The sequence below is a fragment of the Quercus robur genome, chromosome 8, assembly GCF_932294415.1.
Source record: "Quercus robur chromosome 8, dhQueRobu3.1, whole genome shotgun sequence".
Taxonomy (NCBI): domain Eukaryota; kingdom Viridiplantae; phylum Streptophyta; class Magnoliopsida; order Fagales; family Fagaceae; genus Quercus; species Quercus robur.
In genome coordinates, this window is record NC_065541.1 from 65,657,174 (window position 1) to 65,676,049 (window position 18,876).

General features: G+C 36.2%; 3 protein-coding genes across 3 annotated transcripts; 2 read left to right on the forward strand and 1 right to left on the reverse strand.

Moving 5' to 3' along the window:
* Positions 1–926: 926 nt before the first annotated feature.
* LOC126694225 (protein EMB-1) lies at positions 927–1,971 on the reverse strand. The gene is made up of 2 exons (XM_050390311.1): positions 1,742–1,971; positions 927–1,463 (listed from the first exon to the last, which is right to left on the reverse strand). Exons 1-2 carry the CDS (start codon positions 1,854–1,856, stop codon positions 1,300–1,302), a joined length of 279 nt encoding a protein of 92 aa, XP_050246268.1. The 5' UTR covers positions 1,857–1,971; the 3' UTR covers positions 927–1,299.
* A 2,842-nt stretch (positions 1,972–4,813) lies between these two features.
* On the forward strand, positions 4,814–8,007 carry LOC126697748 (probable protein phosphatase 2C 25). Its single transcript, XM_050394843.1, has 4 exons — positions 4,814–5,367; positions 6,751–7,089; positions 7,266–7,445; positions 7,582–8,007. Exons 1-4 carry the CDS (start codon positions 4,921–4,923, stop codon positions 7,744–7,746), a joined length of 1,131 nt encoding a protein of 376 aa, XP_050250800.1. The 5' UTR covers positions 4,814–4,920; the 3' UTR covers positions 7,747–8,007.
* Positions 8,008–17,405: 9,398 nt separating this feature from the next.
* Positions 17,406–18,544, forward strand: LOC126696644 (uncharacterized). Its single transcript, XM_050393332.1, has 3 exons — positions 17,406–17,726; positions 17,816–18,202; positions 18,473–18,544. The coding sequence occupies exons 1-3, from the start codon at positions 17,502–17,504 to the stop codon at positions 18,542–18,544; spliced, it is 684 nt and encodes a 227-aa protein (XP_050249289.1). The 5' UTR covers positions 17,406–17,501.
* The last annotated feature ends 332 nt before the right edge of the window (positions 18,545–18,876 follow it).

An 18,876-nucleotide genomic window follows, 5' to 3' on the forward strand; every position in this document is an offset into this window, starting at 1 on the left:
AGTTTTTTAAAAAAAACACTTTTTAATAGTTTTTACCAAACACTCAACTTTTTGAAAATGCACATTTTCATTATGCACTTTTTGAAAACTCAAAAACTCAACTTTTTCATTATGTACTTTTACAAAAAGCTGAACCAAACTCTCCTTAAGTCTTAATAGCTTTAGCTTTTTTTGCAATAGCATCAGCCACACAATTACAAACTCGACTAGTATGAGCAAAAGCACAAGACTCAAACACCAAAGCTTGACTGCGGATGTCTTCAATGACGACACCGCAAGATAAGAGACCAGCAACCTTTGTGCATATATTGTTTATTTGTGGTTCGCAAAGGCTGAAATCAGTTGCATTTTATTTTTAAATTTTAGTGGGTGCCATCTCATACCCCATTATCTCACTAAAAGACAAAATTGAGATATAAACCACAACCATATCTCACTTTATTTTTAACGATACCATCACTTTGTTATCATCGGAACCAAGTATTAACACCAAAAAAAATAAAAAAAATAAAAAAATTGGAAGGGGCGGGCGGTATCAAACCGCATTAGAGACGGAGAGAGAACAGTGCATTGGACCAGGTCTAAAAAAAAAAAATAAAATAAAATAAAATTCGTTTGGGATGCACGTGCATCCGCATCCTGTGTCTGACATGGGTGTGGCAACCAAAACGCCGCACCCATGCTTCGCCCCCATAATTTAGAAAAATTCTATTGTCACAAATTAATGCATAATTTTATTCACAATTTGTTTATGTAGTGAGTTATGATTGGTGGAAGGATGATTCATTATCACCCTTTCATCAATCATAACTCGTCACATAGATAAGTTGTAGACAAAATTATACACTAGTTTGTGGCACCAAACATCTCCATAATTTAAGCCAAGGCATCCATATAACATTTTCAAAATTATAAAATATTGTTCACTGAAAAAAGAGAGGGAGAAGAACAAGTATTTAAGCCGAGTCTTCCATGTGCCATTTTCAAAAAAAGTTAGCAAATTAACACAATGGCATAATACCTTCAACTACGTAAACACTATACCACCTCCATATATGAGAAGCTAGCACCAACTTCTACGTATACGCAAAATGCAATGCCAGCTACATAAGACAAAGTCACAAGAAGCACCAAAGCCCCATCGGCCCACCACAAACACCAGAAACAAAACTAACAAGTAATAATTAGTAATACTACTAGTCTACTACTATAGCATTCAACTAAAAAGTCTAATCCCACACGGCTACAGTCATATCAGATCCAACTTCATTAACATAACAAATGCTTGGAAACGACACACTAGCTCTTGGTCCTGAACTTGGACTCGTCAATGGGGATACCCTCTTCCTTTGCACGTTCTTCTCCGGACATATCCCCAGTGCTTAGACCACCCTTGCGACCCATCTCCTGGTACCCTTCTGTTCCCAGCTGCTTCCTCCTAGTCTGCCCTCCTCGGCTCCTCCCTTTCATTACGCAAAACCAACAAAATTAGCAAAATTAATATTATATATTAACCAAGCCTATACCAAAGTAATTATCTAAACAACACCATCCAAAAAGTTTTTGGGTTCAATCCACCAAACTATCAATTATACAATTTCTGGGAGTTTTTATGAACAGAGAGTTAAATAGTTGACTAAAAATTTGAAACACCAATTCCTTATATATCAAACCAGCAATGAAATAGGCACATTCATTGCTTACATGCATGTATAAAGAGCTAAATTGCTAGTTAATTAACCTTCAGCGAGGTGTTCCTGGGCTTCAAGGCTTTTGCCACCGGTTCCACCAGGGACTACAGTCTCTCCTTGCCTAGCCCTGGCGTCAAGTTCCTGTCTTTTCTGCTGAGAAGACATATTGCTCGATCTCTATTTTGCTTTTTTGCTAAGTAAAGCTGATTACGTGCAATAAAAGTATAAAATCAATGAAATCTTTGTGAGAGACTGATAGTACTGGTCTCAATGCGACGCTTGGGATTAGGATAAGTGAATTTATACGTCAAGTTGTGAGGGAAAAGCATGTTCAAGTGGAAGACACGTGGGGTAGTGATTCGGCAAATTGAGGAAAAAGACCATAGGACACGGAACAAATAGAATGACACGAGTCATGGTTTTGTGACAACACCGTGTGAGAGAGCCCCGTTTCTGTGACACGTATGCATGTCTTTCTTCAGTTGGAGATAGGAGAGTCACTTACCAAGCTAGCTATCTCAAACATCATTAGTAGATGCTTAGCCCATGGTTGATTTAATCATTTTCATCACTCAATTTCCGTCACTCATCACTTAAAATACTTTACCCGTTTGACACTATCACTTACTTTTCATCACTCAATAATTTTCACACTATTTGTGGGTCCCATACTTATCATCCGGTGCAGCATTTTTTTTTTTTTTAGTACCCAAACTCATCGAACTTAGTGAAAAAAAAAAAAAAAAAGAAACCCATAATAGACTGAACCAATGAAAGAAGAAGAAAAAAAAAGAACTGAACAGCCAACCCAAAAGAAGAAAGGAAAAAAAAAAAAGAGTCAAAAGGTGGTTAAAAGGTGCAGTTGAGTACTGTTTGTGGGTCTCCTATGTGTGTTTAATTACAATATTATCATTGAGTTATGAATTATGGAAACAAAGTTATGAACTTCTCAAACAACCTTTTTGCTATGGGTCCCACCATTTTTGAGTTATGAGTTATGGAAATAAAGTTATAAGTTATGGAAATTGATGAACCAAACACCCCCTTAATTTCACTGTCTGAAATGTTCTGATTGGATACCCGAGCCAAAAAAAAAAAGTGTTAAGCAAGTAATCAAAACTTCACAGATAACATTTTTCCAAGAAAACAAATTAATGAATTTATTATAATATGATAAATCCATTTTTCTAAACAGATTTTATTTTTGCTAATCATCTATATAAACAGATTTTATATTATCGAACTTGATTCAACAATAAAGACCCATCTCTATATGCTCCTGTGTGATTGCATTATTTGTAGGGAGATGATTTATTGGAATCTTGTTTGCAGCAATTGTTGCATATATATAGGTGACAATCAAAAAGAAATAATAAGTGTCCAATTAGAATTATGTGCAATATTCATGACAAGTTTGACTCATGCCACTTTATTATATATGCAATAATTGATACAAACGAAGTTGCAGCAAATACTCTCCCTTATTTGTATATATGTGGTGACATGGAGGGAGCGTGGTCTACAAGCTACAGCCTACAGCTAGGACACTGTAAATGGAGTATAGTAGTGGACATTTCATGATGCTAATTAATAATAAGTGTGAAACAGTGGAATACACATTAATTATTAAGTCAAAGAATCGGTATTGAAGCATTTACTCATACAAAGCCTGATTGTTTCAAATTGTTCTCGAAGCTGCCATGCAAAAATTGAATGTGACCAACACCAATTGCGTGCAGCTTGCTCTCACCTTTCACTCAAATCAATTTGTAAAGTAATACTTTAGCTGCGGAGGATAAAGAAATGCACCATTTATATAGGGAAATGTTAAGGTGCTTGTTAAGATTCCTTAATGTAGATCCAACGTAATAAAAAAATGAAATAAGAAGACATAAAAGTATTTATAAAATTAAAAAAAAATTGACAAAAAATTGCAAAAAAAACAAAAAATTTATCAAATAAAAGTTATTGTTAACAAACAACTTATAGAGTTATAGTGTCAGTTAACACAACCCATTTATATATTTTTCTCCTCATTATCATATCTTCTTCTTCTAAATTCTAATAGTTAAAAAACAAAAGATTTCAATTCAAACTATTACTTCTCTTCTTTCGGGTAGCTTACTAACTTTACTTCTCAAATTTGGTTGGTCATTACAGTCTGCATTGAAATGTTGAATTACCTGCATGTGATGTTATTGTAGTTTTTTATTTTCCAGTGGCCTGTTCCATGCAATTCGGTTACCAAATACCAAATACACATTAAAATAACACAAAAGGAGAGACTTTTATGTTTAATGAGATACTAAAAGAGAAGAGTATATGAATTTTTCTCACCCAATATCACATGCCACCTAATTTAGTCTTATCAAACAAGTGGCTAATATATTTTTTTTTTTTTGCACTAAAGTGGCTAATATTCATGTAACAGGAAACCGGCAAATCAATGCCAAATTTAATAACTCTGACCACCGACTCTAGCTAGACCAACCCCAATTTGCTTCATGTCCAGGGCAACAATTTGAACCAGGTACAATGAAAGGAACAAAATATAGTATCCAAAGTAGGGGAATAATATCCAATTAGAGAGAGAGAGAGAGAGAGAGAGAGAGAGACACAATGTATAAAGAACAAGATAAAAAAACCAAACTACGAAAGGCCAAAGATAGACTCAGTCTCACAACTAAAATCCGGAAGAAGAATAACGTGTTTGACCGTTGAAACATTTTAGTCATAAAAAACACACCACCCACTGGGCCACTACTGTTATTTTCTTCTCTCTCTTTTATGGTACGTTGAATTTTAATTACACACTCACATTTAGAGCGCGTTTAATTTACTACTAGTACAAGTAAAGGCCGTCAGGGCATTTTTAGCTTTTAGCCCAGTCAACGCACCCAAGTAAACTGGGCTGACCTTCCACGCTCCTAAAAAAGAGCGTTCAGATTCTCTGAATTTAGAACCACAGAAAAGAAAGAAAAAAAAAAAAAAAAAGAAGAATTTGAATTACGGATCAAACGGAAAATTTCCAAAACTCAGACTTAGTCAATAACCAGTCAATTCCATCATACGACATCGCTTACCGATTCTTCCATGACAATATATATTCATACGGCCGGATCCTCTCACAACTCATTCATAAGCTGTGTTTTGCTTTGCATTCCAAAGAGAAAAAAAGAAAGAAAAACATTAACAAACACACAACCAAGAACAAACAAAGTTAAACAACATGTCTGTGGCAATCTTAAACTCTCCAATATTTTCTCCTAGAGTTTCGTCAAGCTTGTGTAAATCCTCAGTTTCTATTTCTAAATCTCCTAGAGTTTTTCATGGCTTACCACCAACCCCATCACGATCATCATCTTCGTCATCATCGCCACTGCCGCCTTCTCCATCGACACCCTCAACGGTTAGGTTTAACAAACAGATAAGTACTATCAAGGAGGTTTCGTGTTCGCTTAATGGGACGGTTTTGAAGAGGAAGAGGCCGGCGAGGATTGATATTCCGGTGATGTCACTGAGTTTCGGCGTTGATACACCTAAAGCTGTGGAGAGAGTAGTGGACGTGGTGGAGGTTGAAGGGGATGGATATGCGCTTTATTGTAAGAGAGGAAGGAGAGGTCTAATGGAGGACCGGTACTCAGCTGTCGTTGATGTTCATGGAGATTCTAGACAGGTATGTACATGTTATGTTAATTAAGATTTTGTGTTTCGGTTATATAGTGAAGAAAATAGAGGAAAAGAAAGATGACTCTTTTTCTTTTTCTTTTTTGGTATCTTTTGGATGTAATTTATAGATGGATACTATAATACGTGGATTTAAAACGATTAAGGATGATATGTGTGTAATTTCTTTTTAACAAAAATGTTCATAACTCAAATTTATTGTTTATTTTGTTATATTCATATCAAACAATTTGTAATATATATCAATATTAAAATTGGTTTTTAAGCTCCTTGAATTAAATCCTCAAATCCAAAATAAAATAAAATATCGTGCATGAAAAATGGGTATGTTCTTCTGTGTAAATTAATTTTATCTCGGGTTTTTTTTTATCATTTAATTTTAGCAAATTGATCAAATTATTTAATCTTAATAAATATAGAGGTGTTAAGATCTTGTAATTAAGGCATTGGAATTTTTGCTGAAAGCCTAAGATTGGAGAATTTGAATTGCCAGATCAATTGGGGGAAATGTGGTTATAAATATTAGCCTTTAATTTCCTATTAACTAAAGATTAAATATTAGTGTGATAGTTCAAAACATGGCATGCTATGTGAAATGATGATATAGAAAATTGCTTGAATATGTTTGCACTTTCATAAAATTAAAAATTAAGTTATTTAGGAAGAAATGAGAACTTTTTTTTTTTTTGGTGCACTGAAACTGCTAGCCTCCACTTGCTGCATTATATATGCACTCTTCACCATGAAAGACCCTTTGACAATTCACCCTACTTGAGCTTACAAATCCACTAGCATCCAATGTAATAATTATGTTATAATTTGAAATTTGAATTATATCAAAATCCATAGACATTAATATTTTAGTCAGTAACGTGCTCACTGCCAGTTAATTATTTTGGAATTAGGATATTGACAGCAAAAATTGATAGTTTGAGAATTTGGCTAATATCTTCATAATATAATGATGGATATGTACAATTAATTACTATATTGTTGTACTTAAAATTATCCTCTTTGACACACTTTAAGGTGAGTTGGCCAAAGCTAATAAAATTGAGTAAGCAAAACATGGCACCGGTTCTCTTAGTAGCTCATTGGGTTTGATACTCATACCAAGTATCAGGTCCATGGGTTCGAGAACTGGTGACTGGTGAGACAGAGATAGAGAAACTAAATTGAGGTATTCTAAAATACCTCTCTTTTTATTTGGAAACTTCAAAGGACAATTAATATACATTTTTTTTTTTTGGCTCAAGCAACAACATTGTGTTTTGATGGGAAAAAGGAAAAATAAAAGTTTGCTTAAAATTAACGTGCTCAGCCTTTTTCTTTGCCTTTTAGAACCTGACGATATCATATTCTATGATTGCAGGCTTTCTTTGGTGTTTTTGATGGGCATGGGGGTGCAAAAGCTGCTCAATTTGCAGCCAACCATTTGGATAGGCATATAATGGACCAATCCAGGAAGAGATGTGCAGATGAAATTGTGGAAGCAGTTAGAGATGGTTACTTGACCACAGATGCCGAATTTTTGAAGGAGGGTGTTGAAGGTGGTACTTGCTGTGCGACTGCACTGATACAAGAAGGTAATCTTGTGGTCTCAAATGCTGGTGATTGTCGTGCTGTGATGAGCCGAGGAGGAATAGCTGAGGCCCTCACATCTGATCACCGGCCTTGCAGGGAAGATGAAAAACAACGAATTGAAACCCTGGTAAGTTAGCTATGTAATTCTCTGATATTAAGTCTTGTAAATCGACGTGTCACCAATTATTTAAAAAAAAAAAAAATTAATTCATAAGTTTATATTTTTATGTAGTTGGAAGTGACACTATCACATTTGTTGTTAGTATTTTTCTAATCAATTTTGCAATAATCATTATTTTGTAGGGTGGTTATGTGGATTCTCATCACAATGTATGGAGAGTACAAGGGTCCCTAGCTGTATCGAGAGGAATTGGAGATCGACATCTTAAACAATGGATTATAGCAGAACCGGAGACAAAAGTCTTAAGGATTGAGCATGACTGCGAGTTCGTAATTCTAGCCTCTGATGGTCTTTGGGACAAGGTAACTTCAAAACAAAAGTCATTGCTGTGACCCCTTAAATTGGAACATAGTATATATATATATATATAATGAAATTAAAATCATTTCACTCACTGAATTTTGCTGATAAATATTTTTTTTCCCTTCCTTCTTTTAGGTTAATAATCAAGAAGCAGCAGATATGGTTCGTCCTTTGTGCACCGGAATAGAAAAACCAAAACCATTTTTTGCTTGCAAAAAGCTCGTCGACTTAGCAGTAAAACGTGGCTCTACAGATGATACAAGTGTGATGATAGTTCAATTAGGCAATTTTCTTTCATAATTTGTAACTATAAGAAGATAGAAGAATTCCGACGTATATGGGGGAATTATAGTTGTCATGCAAGTGTTTTTTTTGGAGAAACTTGCAGCTTTAAGAAAGCTAGAAAGCAAGACCATCGTGTTTTTGGAATGTTATTAAACATTTCAAAGCTAGAAAGCCTCTCTAGGATTGTCCCTAGTAGAAGAGTTTTAAAACATATATATCGCATTTTGCATGTAACTCTATATATCCATCCCATTTAGAAGTTAATAGCTTTTATCACTTTATTCTAGTGAAATGTATTTATAATAGGGGTGCCAATTCGGGTTAGCATGTTGGATTCGTGTCAGCGTGTCGGGTTCGTGTCGTGTCAAGGTAGGGGTATTCGGCTAAATGGTTCAACCCTAACCTGACCCATTTAATAATCGTGTCATAATCTTCAACCCTAATCCGACCTGTTAATAAGGCGGGTTGACCTGACTCAACCTATTTGACACGCTTAATAAACGAGTCGTATTGGATTGACACGAATGTAACACAACCCATTTCAACTTGCATAATATTAAATATAACATCCATCTAGAAATAATTTTTTTTTACATCCCAAAAAACAGTGCATACACTTCAAGTCTTCAACTCACATTCAAAATAATATAGTTCAACAAAAATATAATATTCACCTAGAAAATAAGTTCTTTACACTCTAAAAGAAGTGCATACACTTCAACCCAAATTCAAAATAACTAAGTTTAACAAAAATAAAATAACATGGTTAAAAAATATATATATATAATATCCTTGGAATTCGTCAAATGCTAAGTATCAATATTTAAAGAATTTGAGTAAACAGTAGACTAATCCTGCATAATATTAAATATAACATCCATCTATAAATAATTTTTTTTACATCCCAAAAAACAGTGCATACACTTCAAATCTTCAACTCACATTCAAAATAATATAGTTCAACAAAAATATAATATTCATCTAGAAAATAAGTTCTTTACACTCTAAAAGAAGTGCATACACTTCAACCCAAATTCAAAATAACTAAGTTTAACAAAAATAAAATAACATGGTTAAAAAATATATATATAATATCCTTGGAATTCATCAAATGCTAAGTATCAATATTTAAAAAATTTGAGTAAACAGTAGACTAATCCTGCATAATATTAAATATAACATCCATCTAGAAATAATTTTTTTTACATCCCAAAAAACAGTGCATACACTTCAAGTCTTCAACTCACATTCAAAATAATATAGTTCAACAAAAATATAATATTCACCTAGAAAATAAGTTCTTTACACTCTAAAAGAAGTGCATACACTTCAACCCAAATTCAAAATAACTAAGTTTAACAAAAATAAAATAACATGGTTAAAAAATATATATATAATATCTTTGGAATTCGTCAAATGCTAAGTATCAATATTTAAAGAATTTGAGTAAACAGTAGACTAATCCTGCATAATATTAAATATAACATCCATCTAGAAATAATTTTTTTTACATCCCAAAAAACAGTGCATACACTTCAAGTCTTCAACTCACATTCAAAATAATATAGTTCAACAAAAATATAATATTCACCTAGAAAATAAGTTCTTTACACTCTAAAAGAAGTGCATACACTTCAACCCAAATTCAAAATAACTAAGTTTAACAAAAATAAAATAACATGGTTAAAAAATATATATATAATATCCTTGGAATTCGTCAAATGCTAAGTATCAATATTTAAAGAATTTGAGTAAACAGTAGACTAATCCTGCATAATATTAAATATAACATCCATCTATAAATAATTTTTTTTACATCCCAAAAAACAGTGCATACACTTCAAATCTTCAACTTACATTCAAAATAATATAATTCAACAAAAATATAATATTCATCTAGAAAATAAGTTCTTTACACTCTAAAAGAAGTGCATACACTTCAACCCAAATTCAAAATAACTAAGTTTAACAAAAATAAAATAACATGGTTAAAAAATATATATATAATATCCTTGGAATTCGTCAAATGCTAAGTATCAATATTTAAAGAATTTTAGTAAACAGTAGACTAATCCTGCATAATATTAAATATAACATCCATCTAGAAATAATTTTTTTACATCCCAAAAAACAGTGCATACACTTCAAGTCTTCAACTCACATTCAAAATAATATAGTACAACAAAAATATAATATTCATCTAGAAAATAAGTTCTTTACACTCTAAAAGAAGTGCATACACTTCAACCCAAATTCAAAATAACTAAGTTTAACAAAAATAAAATAACATAGTTAAAAAAAATATATATAATATCCTTGGAATTCGTCAAATACTAAGTATCAATATTTAAAGAATTTTAGTAAACAGTAAACTAATCCTGACTATGACCACGATTATCATCCATAGATTTTTTGTTGATGTTCAAATTCATAACATCTTCCACAAGCTCATCCAATTTTATTTGTGCAAGTTCTATGCCAAAAAAAACAAAAAAAAAAACAAAAGTATTAATAGTTCTAGGATCTGTAAAGTTTCAATTTCCAATTATATCTCTTGTAAATTTTTGTAATTACTCACTTTTCTTTTTAAATTTAAAATATATGTTGGATATAAAAGGTATTTGACAAATCTAAAATAAAATAAATATTTATTTATTAAATGAGTTAAACGAGTTGTGTTAAGTGGGTCATTTCGGGTTGACACAAATAAATTGGCGTGTCAAACATGTCTATTGCGGGTTATGCGGGTTGACCCACTTATGACACGTTTCTTATTGTGTCACTTTCGAATCGACCCGTTTATGAATCAAACTCATTAAGGTCCAACCCTAACCCGAAAAAATCCGTGTCGGGTTTGTGTCGTGTTCGCGGGTTGGGTCAAACATTGACACTGTTGGGGTTTATGCCCTAAAATCCAATTTATTGGCATGTCATAAATAATTAAATAGTTTAATTATATATGAGACTATCTATAAATAAACTAATGGGACATTATCTTAGTCCATGAGATGCATAGTATGTGATTTATGTGAAAAGTCACAGAAGATATAAATTACAAGTTCTTTGTAAACTCAAAATTTTAGTTCGTAGTCGGTGATGAAATTGGGCATTTCATCTGCGAAGACTATAACATATCAACTACGATGATTTGTCTTGATCATGGAAGTGGAGACTTCTAGTTGGTATGTTGATATGTTTTAAGAGTTAAGACAAATTGAACTGGACCGTTGTGAGATTTATTATTCTCGTAAAGACTGTCAAATGAATAATAAATCCCATGACTTCTATTTACATCAACTCTAAATCCTGAGAGAATAATGGACCTGATCATGAGATGTAGGTTGCTTTGATATATCAGGAGTGAGATCTATAAGATACGGTCAAAACCTCAGTATGTTGGGCAGCCGCATTTAGTGTTGATGGAACATATATTCTCAAGATGAAATTCATAATCTCTTAACGGAGATATAAAATATTCCCTTGAGATAAGTTTAATGGGTTTAGTTATTCAGAGTGTTGGGCCCAACCACTTTAGTAAGGTGTTACTAAAGTATATATTTATGAAATTGGATTTCATAAATATATGATGAATAACATAAAGGATTAAACCGGGTACTCAAGAATTAAGATGTAGTAATCTTCAAAGTGGCAGTCAATATTCATGACTTTGTATTACTACGAATATTTTAATGAAGGGGTTGCATGTACAATAAAGTCTTGAGATATAATTTATAGATAAGACCTAGAGTGCAACTATATTTATATAGTGGTATTAAATATAGTTAATGGTAACTTTGGACTTGTTAAGAGTTGACAGAAAAGTCCAAGGCCCATTGGAGCTAGTGTCTTATTGGTTCCTTTTGGTCCCACTTCAAGCCACACACTTAAGCCCAATTGGAAAGGTCCAAAAGGTCAGCCCAATTAGATAATTGGTTAGATACAAAGGGAAAAAACGTACAGAATTTTATGCATGAAAAACATTATTGTGAAATGGTGTATATAAGTGTATATCACTCTCAAATTCTTCCTTTGTAACCAATTGAGAGTCCACACTTCTTGGGCGTTAGTGGAATTGGAGTGAAGATTAAAAGTATTCCCAAGTGCTTCGATCTTTGGTTTTGAATTTCACTGCACCAAGGTACGCATTCTTGTTCTCTAATTCTGAAACTTACATAGAACATGTTATCATTTTCTAATGAAGTAGATCCGTTTAATTTTCCGCTGCGCACATCTATTTTTCCTACAGACACCCCTAATTTATAACTTACAGAAATCTCTCTCTCTCTCTCTCTCTCTCTCTCTCTCTCTCTCTCTCTCATATTTACTGCTAACAACAACTATCAACTAACAATAAACTGACCATTTTACAACTAACAACTAACAATAAACTAACCATCTAACGTTCCACCACTTTAATGCCCCCATACAAAGGTTACAAGTTTGCATTACTAAACTCAGCCGGTTTCATATTTACTGGAGATATGAATTGTAAGGACACGTTTTGCAATCCAAACTCAAGATGTATGAGATATTGGCTCAGTGAACCTAGTACAATAAATTTGTAGAGAGTGGGTCAAAAAACTAGGCCCTAATGAATTTGACAACGACTAGTATGTTGGGATGGCAATTTAGATTCGACCCGTGGATACCCGGCCTGGTCCGACCCTAATGGGCCGGATTTTACTCGGCCCGATAAATAATAGGGTCAGGTATGGGTTTTTAAAAAAAAACCCGAAGCGGGTTCGGGTTGGGTTCGGGTTTTATCAAAAAAACCCGAAACCTGACCCGGTTAAAACCCGGTTATATTATATATAAAATTACTAAATTACCCTCATATATATATATATATAGTTAAAACCCTAAACTCTTAATTCTGCTCCTCATTTCAGCCTTTCACGCCTCTTATCTCTTCAGCTCTCTCAGTCACTACCTCTCATCTCTCAGCGATCTCACACGCACGGCCACAAGCCGTATGTATAGCGTGATGAACATCATGAACTCATCAGACAAGAGCTAGCAGGACTCCCGTTTCCGACAGATGGAAGTACCGATACCAGAAGAGCTAACCATCCTTGCCGTTCCGACAGATTTAAGAAGGGAAGGAGGCAGTTTCGTCCTCATTGTTCCCATTTCTCTCAAGTCTCAACTCCATTTCATCCTCGCCGTCGCTAATCTCGCACTGTCTCCATTTTTTTTTCTTTTTTCTTTTTTTTTTTCTAGGTTCAGTTCGCCTCAATCATGTGAATTTGTGTTTGTGTTTGTGTTTGTGTATATGATTTCTGAAAGGGAAAAATGAAAATCATAGATCTGAAATTTGTGTTTGGATTGTGATTTTGAAAGGGAAAATGTAGATCTGAAATCTGTGTTTGTGATTTCTTTGTTTGTGTTTGTGATTGTGATTGTGATTGTGTTTGGACTTGTGTTTATGTTTGTGTTTGGATCTGAATTTTTTTTTTTTTTTGGTTGGGCCACGAATTGAGCCCAATCCTTTAACGGGGCCTGGGAAAAAAACTCGCTTAGTTAACGGGCCGAGTCCGGGCCATGGGTCTTGGCCCGCGGGTCGAGTTCGGGTATAGAAAAACCCGGCCCGAACCCGACCCGTTGCCATTCCTACTAGTATGAGTTTAGAGGATGATCAAGCAAAAACAAGGAACATAAAGTTGAACGAATTCCCTGTTCGAGGAGGGAAGTTTTTCATATAGATCAATAATGGTTGAGTGCAAATACAATTTTGATTGCTACATTATTCTTTCTCCATTTTTCTGATCCATTTCTCATGGAGGGTCTCTTACATTATATAGCTCCCTTTAGACCATCTTGATCCTACACTTATTGATTATTTGAGACCTTACTTGAGTACTTGTCCCATCAGACACCCTCTTTGGCTTTCTATGAGTTGTGATAGCCAAAGCAGCACTGTTCAGGGGTCTTCTCCATATAAATGCGGCCAGAAAAGTAGCTGTAGTGCATTCAATGTGGTGGTAGCAGCTTTCCCTTAGATATTTTTGGGTTCCCCTCCTTTTTGTATGTTTATGATGCACGTCCCTATCACTGGAGTTTTTTGGAAGGTTATCCTGATTGTAGGGATACATATTTGAGCTGTATCTATTATATCCGAGGAGGAATCCCTCCTCGGACCACCTTCCACTCCTTCCTTACTTATGAAACTCTGAACTAGAATCACCCATAACTATTTATTCCTCCTCGACCATTCATGTTCTGGGCCAAGGCCCAGGGCCCAATATACAATTTGGGCCCTTAACCCTACATGAACAATTCCATCAAATTATGAGCTAGCTTAACTAATTTAAGGGCATGACTTACAAGCCAAAAATCTGTAGGTTCTAAAAAAGTTCACATTTCATCATTAGTAATGGAACTGCAGATATATATATAAATAAATAAAAAACTACGAAAATCATAAACAAATTATATATTATGTTATGCAAGGTAGTATAAATTTATAAACATAATTCAATATGTAAATGAAAATTTTTCATAACCCAAAAGATCTATAACAAAAAATATCCACTAAACTTAATAAATATGTGCTAATACAAACAAAATTATTGAAGAATTGGATACCTTTTACCTATCTCTTATTAGTTATCATGCATGGTGGTGCTAAGTAATTACTTGAAAAAAAGAGAGAGTTTTTGCAGTGTTGTAAAAAATTGTAGGTTACACTTTTTCAAAAAACAAGAATCATCAAAGACCAAATTTGACTAAAGTTCTTAACAATTTTTCCTTCATTTATAGAAAATCCAATTATATGAAAAAGTATTCATGTTTAAAGATTTTTCAAACGCTCTTTGGGAATTGAAGTTTTAGTAAGAATAAAAAAGTGTATCACTTTCTAAATTGTAAACAACTTTTACTTTAAAGAATGTATTAGTAATTCTTAACTTGATTATGCCTATCCATATAGGAGGGCGAAAATCAAATTGAAATTGATTTTTTAAAGACATTTCATATATTTTCTTGTTTGGGAGTTCAATAAAAACAAATTAAAATCATTTCACTCACTGAATTTTGCTGATAAATATTTTTTTTTCCCTTCCTTCTTTTAGGTTAGTAATCAAGAAGCAGCAGATATGGTTCGTCCTTTGTGCACCGGAATAGAAAAACCAAAACCATTTTTTGCTTGCAAAAAGCTCGTCGACTTAGCAGTAAAACGTGGCTCTACAGATGATATAAGTGTGATGATAGTTCAATTAGGCAATTTTCTTTCATAATTTTAACTATAAGAAGATAGAAGAACTCCGACGTATATGGGTGAATTATAGTTGTCATGCAAGTGTTTTTTTTTTTGGAGAAACTTGCAGCTTTAAGAAAGCTAGAAAGCAAGACCATCATGTTTTTGGAATGTTATTAAACATTTCAAAGCTAGAAAGCCTCTCCTAGGATTGTCCCTAGTAGAAGAGTTATGAAACATATATATCGTGATGACGTCGAAAACCGTCACCAATGGGTCACACCGTACTCGCGACTCGAATCGAACCTGCACGACGAAACAAACAAAAGAATCCTTCAGAGAAGCACCGGTGTGGTGCCGGCCGAAGGCTCTCCGACGGTCAAGTTAGAATTCCTTTGTTTTACTTAGTGCGTTAGAGAGGGTTCATAAAAGCATACCTCGATTTCTGTGGGTATTACGCCTTTTATAGTGATAAGGGGTTGACTTTCCCTTTTTGGTTCCCACATCTTTTCAATGTGGGACTCTATTCCCAATTCTTCCAAACGTGGTGAGCAAGGATTCTCATTACCGGACCATGGGCCCTTGCTGCGTCAGTAGTGATGGGCCTTCAAAGCTGGGACCATACTTACGCAGGCCCAAGAGACCCAATCCGTCAGGCCCATTAAGGTAAGCCCATCATGCCCAATATTTTATCATCTTCAGTTGCCCCCTTCACCCCAATGATCCGTCACCTTTAAGGTCAAAGGATCAGTGGGGTGACGGTCCTTACATATGGCTATGACGGATTCATGCAAAATAGAACGACGGTCCCAGCTGGATCAACCCGTCAAAGGAAGAATCATCAAGTTGACGGATACATGGCGGGTACAAATCTGTTGGTACGTACTGACAGGTTGTCAGCATTTATTAAGCATGCCACGTGTCACTCTCTGAATGGTCGTTGTATAGGATCGAAGCGTCACTTCGTCTTCCGTGCACTTCCTATATATATAAGGCGCCTTACTCTTTCATTTTTCAATTTTCACTCAGAAAACACTTGTCAGAGCGAAGCCGTCAACCCTGTCAGAGCAAAGCCGTCAACCTTATCAGTGCAATCCGTCGAGGACGAATACTTGCTGATTACACCAACCGTCACCTATCCTCTGCTAAGTTCGGTAAGTGCTTCTAATTTACTATAGTCAAGTTACATTTTCGTCCATGCATTGTTGTTAGGCTTTCCATATCCGTCAACACTTTCAAACCCGTCGGTCTTAGGTTTTATTGTCAATTGTAGGAAATGTCTAGTGCGTCAAGTAACCAGTCGGTGGTTCGTGATGGGACGGAATACGAGGATGTATACCCGTCCGGTCATAAAGACCAAGAGAGCCCCGGCGAAGATAGGAGTCCGTCTGCCTCCTCTTCATCCTCAACAAATGAGGATGTGGAGATAGTCGAATTAGAGGGTTCCGATGATGACGGGGATCAACCACTGGAGTCCGTCGTAGGCGCTGATGGACTAAGGCAGTTCATCATGTTGCCAGAGTGGACTGTGCATAGGTTTACATCCGTCATCAGGGAGAAACATTTCAGCACCTTCAGGACCAACTTCCAAATCCCAGACTATGTCTCCATCCGTCTACCATATGGGTCGGAGAAGTGTTATTACGAAGGGGTAGACGGTGTAGGAGTGTACGAGCAGGCATTGAAGGCTGGACTTCGATTCCCGCTTTCTACACTTCATAGGGAACTCTTGCAGTATCTGGGGTTGTCCGTCACCCAGATATCCCCTAACGCCTGGAGGGTCTTCATAGCCATGGAGATTCTTTACGGTGCAATGTCAAACGGGGAAAGGAAGTTGACGGTCCGTGAATTTCTTCACTGTTACCGTCCAGACGAGATCTCGGGATCAAGGGGGATGTACAGTTTTGCCAGTCGGAGCCCCTTGTTGAAGGTGATCTTTGAGACCCCAGACTCAAATAGAGACTGGAAGAGTCGGTACTTCTTCCTGGAGGGTGACAGATGGATGAACCATCCAGGGGAGACGGATTACATGCCCGTCGACACAACTTGGGCAGTTATAAATCAGACACGTATGCATCCGTCTAAATTTTGTACTGCCTTTCATATCCGTCCAGTTATATGTGTATATCTTGATCATTTTTCTTTGCAGGTAGACGGTGCCCTCAAGTCAGCCTCGAGGAGTTTAGCTTTCTTGAAAAGGTTTGCAAGAAGACTACGCCAGAGGAAAGGACTTGGGCTAAGTTGGTGAATCCGAGGACCATACATTGGTACTGCGACGGTCCTGAGCCCACCCAAGACGCAATAAGATACGACGAGCGCGTTCATAGACGTAAGCCCGTCGACTTTACTTTGCCATTTACTTAGCTTTATTTTGTTTTAATTTCATCCGTCATTATTTGCAGAGATGGAGGACGCAAAAAGGAGAGCTCTGATCAAATCCCAAGCCGTCAAGAAGAGGGAATCCGGCGAGGTAGTTCCTAAGGTGTCGGCTTCAGCACCTAAGAGGAAACCAACATCAAAATCTGACCGTCCATTCAAGCAACCAAAGGTCTCACTTGAACCTGTGGTTGGTTTAATGGCTGAGGGTATCAAGACCGTCACCCCAGCTAAGAAGGGGACGGGTAAAGGACTGATGACAGCCCCAGAGGGTAAGCAAGAGAGACCTCCTTCCCTTCTCCGCGACGACTCCAAGTATGCATTGGAGAAGCTGTCGTCCATCATCACGGCAGAAGACTACGAAGATCTGGGAAACCATTCGACGGAGGCCATGGGGGAGACGGGCCTCTTTGCCGTCGCTCAGGTTGGCTATGTCAAATAAGTTTTTATACTTTTCTTTTTTCTCTTTTTTTTTTTATTTACATTATGTGACGGTCTCTTTTCTACTCGCAGTCCTTGGTCATGATGAAGGGTCTACTGGACCGGTGTCTCAACCGTGAGAGTGCCTTGGACCGGGTTCGCGCAAAGGCAGAGCAGACGGAGGAAGAGCTCGGACAACTCCATCAATGGAGGTCCAAGATGGAGAGGAAGCTGGAGCTTTCTGAGAAGGTGAGGAAGGAGCTGGAGGAGAAGACGGCCACTGCGCTGACGGCCATAGAGAATAAAGAGGCGGAGATCAAACAACTCAAAGTTGAGATCCGTCAGGCGAAAGAAGCAGCCGTCGAGGAGTATCGATGCTCGGAAACCTGTTTGGGCGAGCTGTCGGACTCCTTTCTTCAAGGCTTTGATGACTCTCTCCGTCAAGTCAAGAAGGCTTATCCAGAGCTGGATTTGACGATGGTCAAACTTGAAGATCAAGCCCAGACTTCTGCCCTCCCCGTCGCCTCAGAAAATACGGAGGACCTTTTTGGCGACGGTGCTGCTCAAGGAGACAGAGATTCCGCCCCGTCGAAGGATGTCCCGGTTACTGAAGAAAAGAAAGATTGATGTATATGTACTTTATTTTGTGAACAATCCGTCCTTCTTTTTTCTTCATTTTTTTTTAAGACAATCCGTCCTTTTTAATTGTATTAAACATTTGCCTTTGGGGGCTTTTTGCTTAATGTTCAGATATGCTTTTTACAATTGTTTGGTATTTTGTCTAAAGCTCCGTCTCCCTTCTTGAGGAAGGATTTTTTGTGAGAATATTTCTGTGACAATTCGTCCGCATTGTAGACTTATTATCTTGTGTTGATTGAGCATTTACATCGTTTAGAATTTTCCTTTTCCGTCTGTTTTGAGAGGTTTATTAGTAGAACCGTCCACTTTGTGGCGTTGTACATCAATTTCAAATATATCGCGTATTTGATGGACTTGTAAAAAATTTTAACGTAGTTAACTTCCGTCCACTTTGCGAGCACGCTCTTCTATTTTTTCAACATCTTAGTGATCTGTCCACTTTGTGCACTAATTTCATCACCTTAGTGATCCGTCCACCTTGTGGACTCAATTTCGATCACCTTAGTGATCCGTCC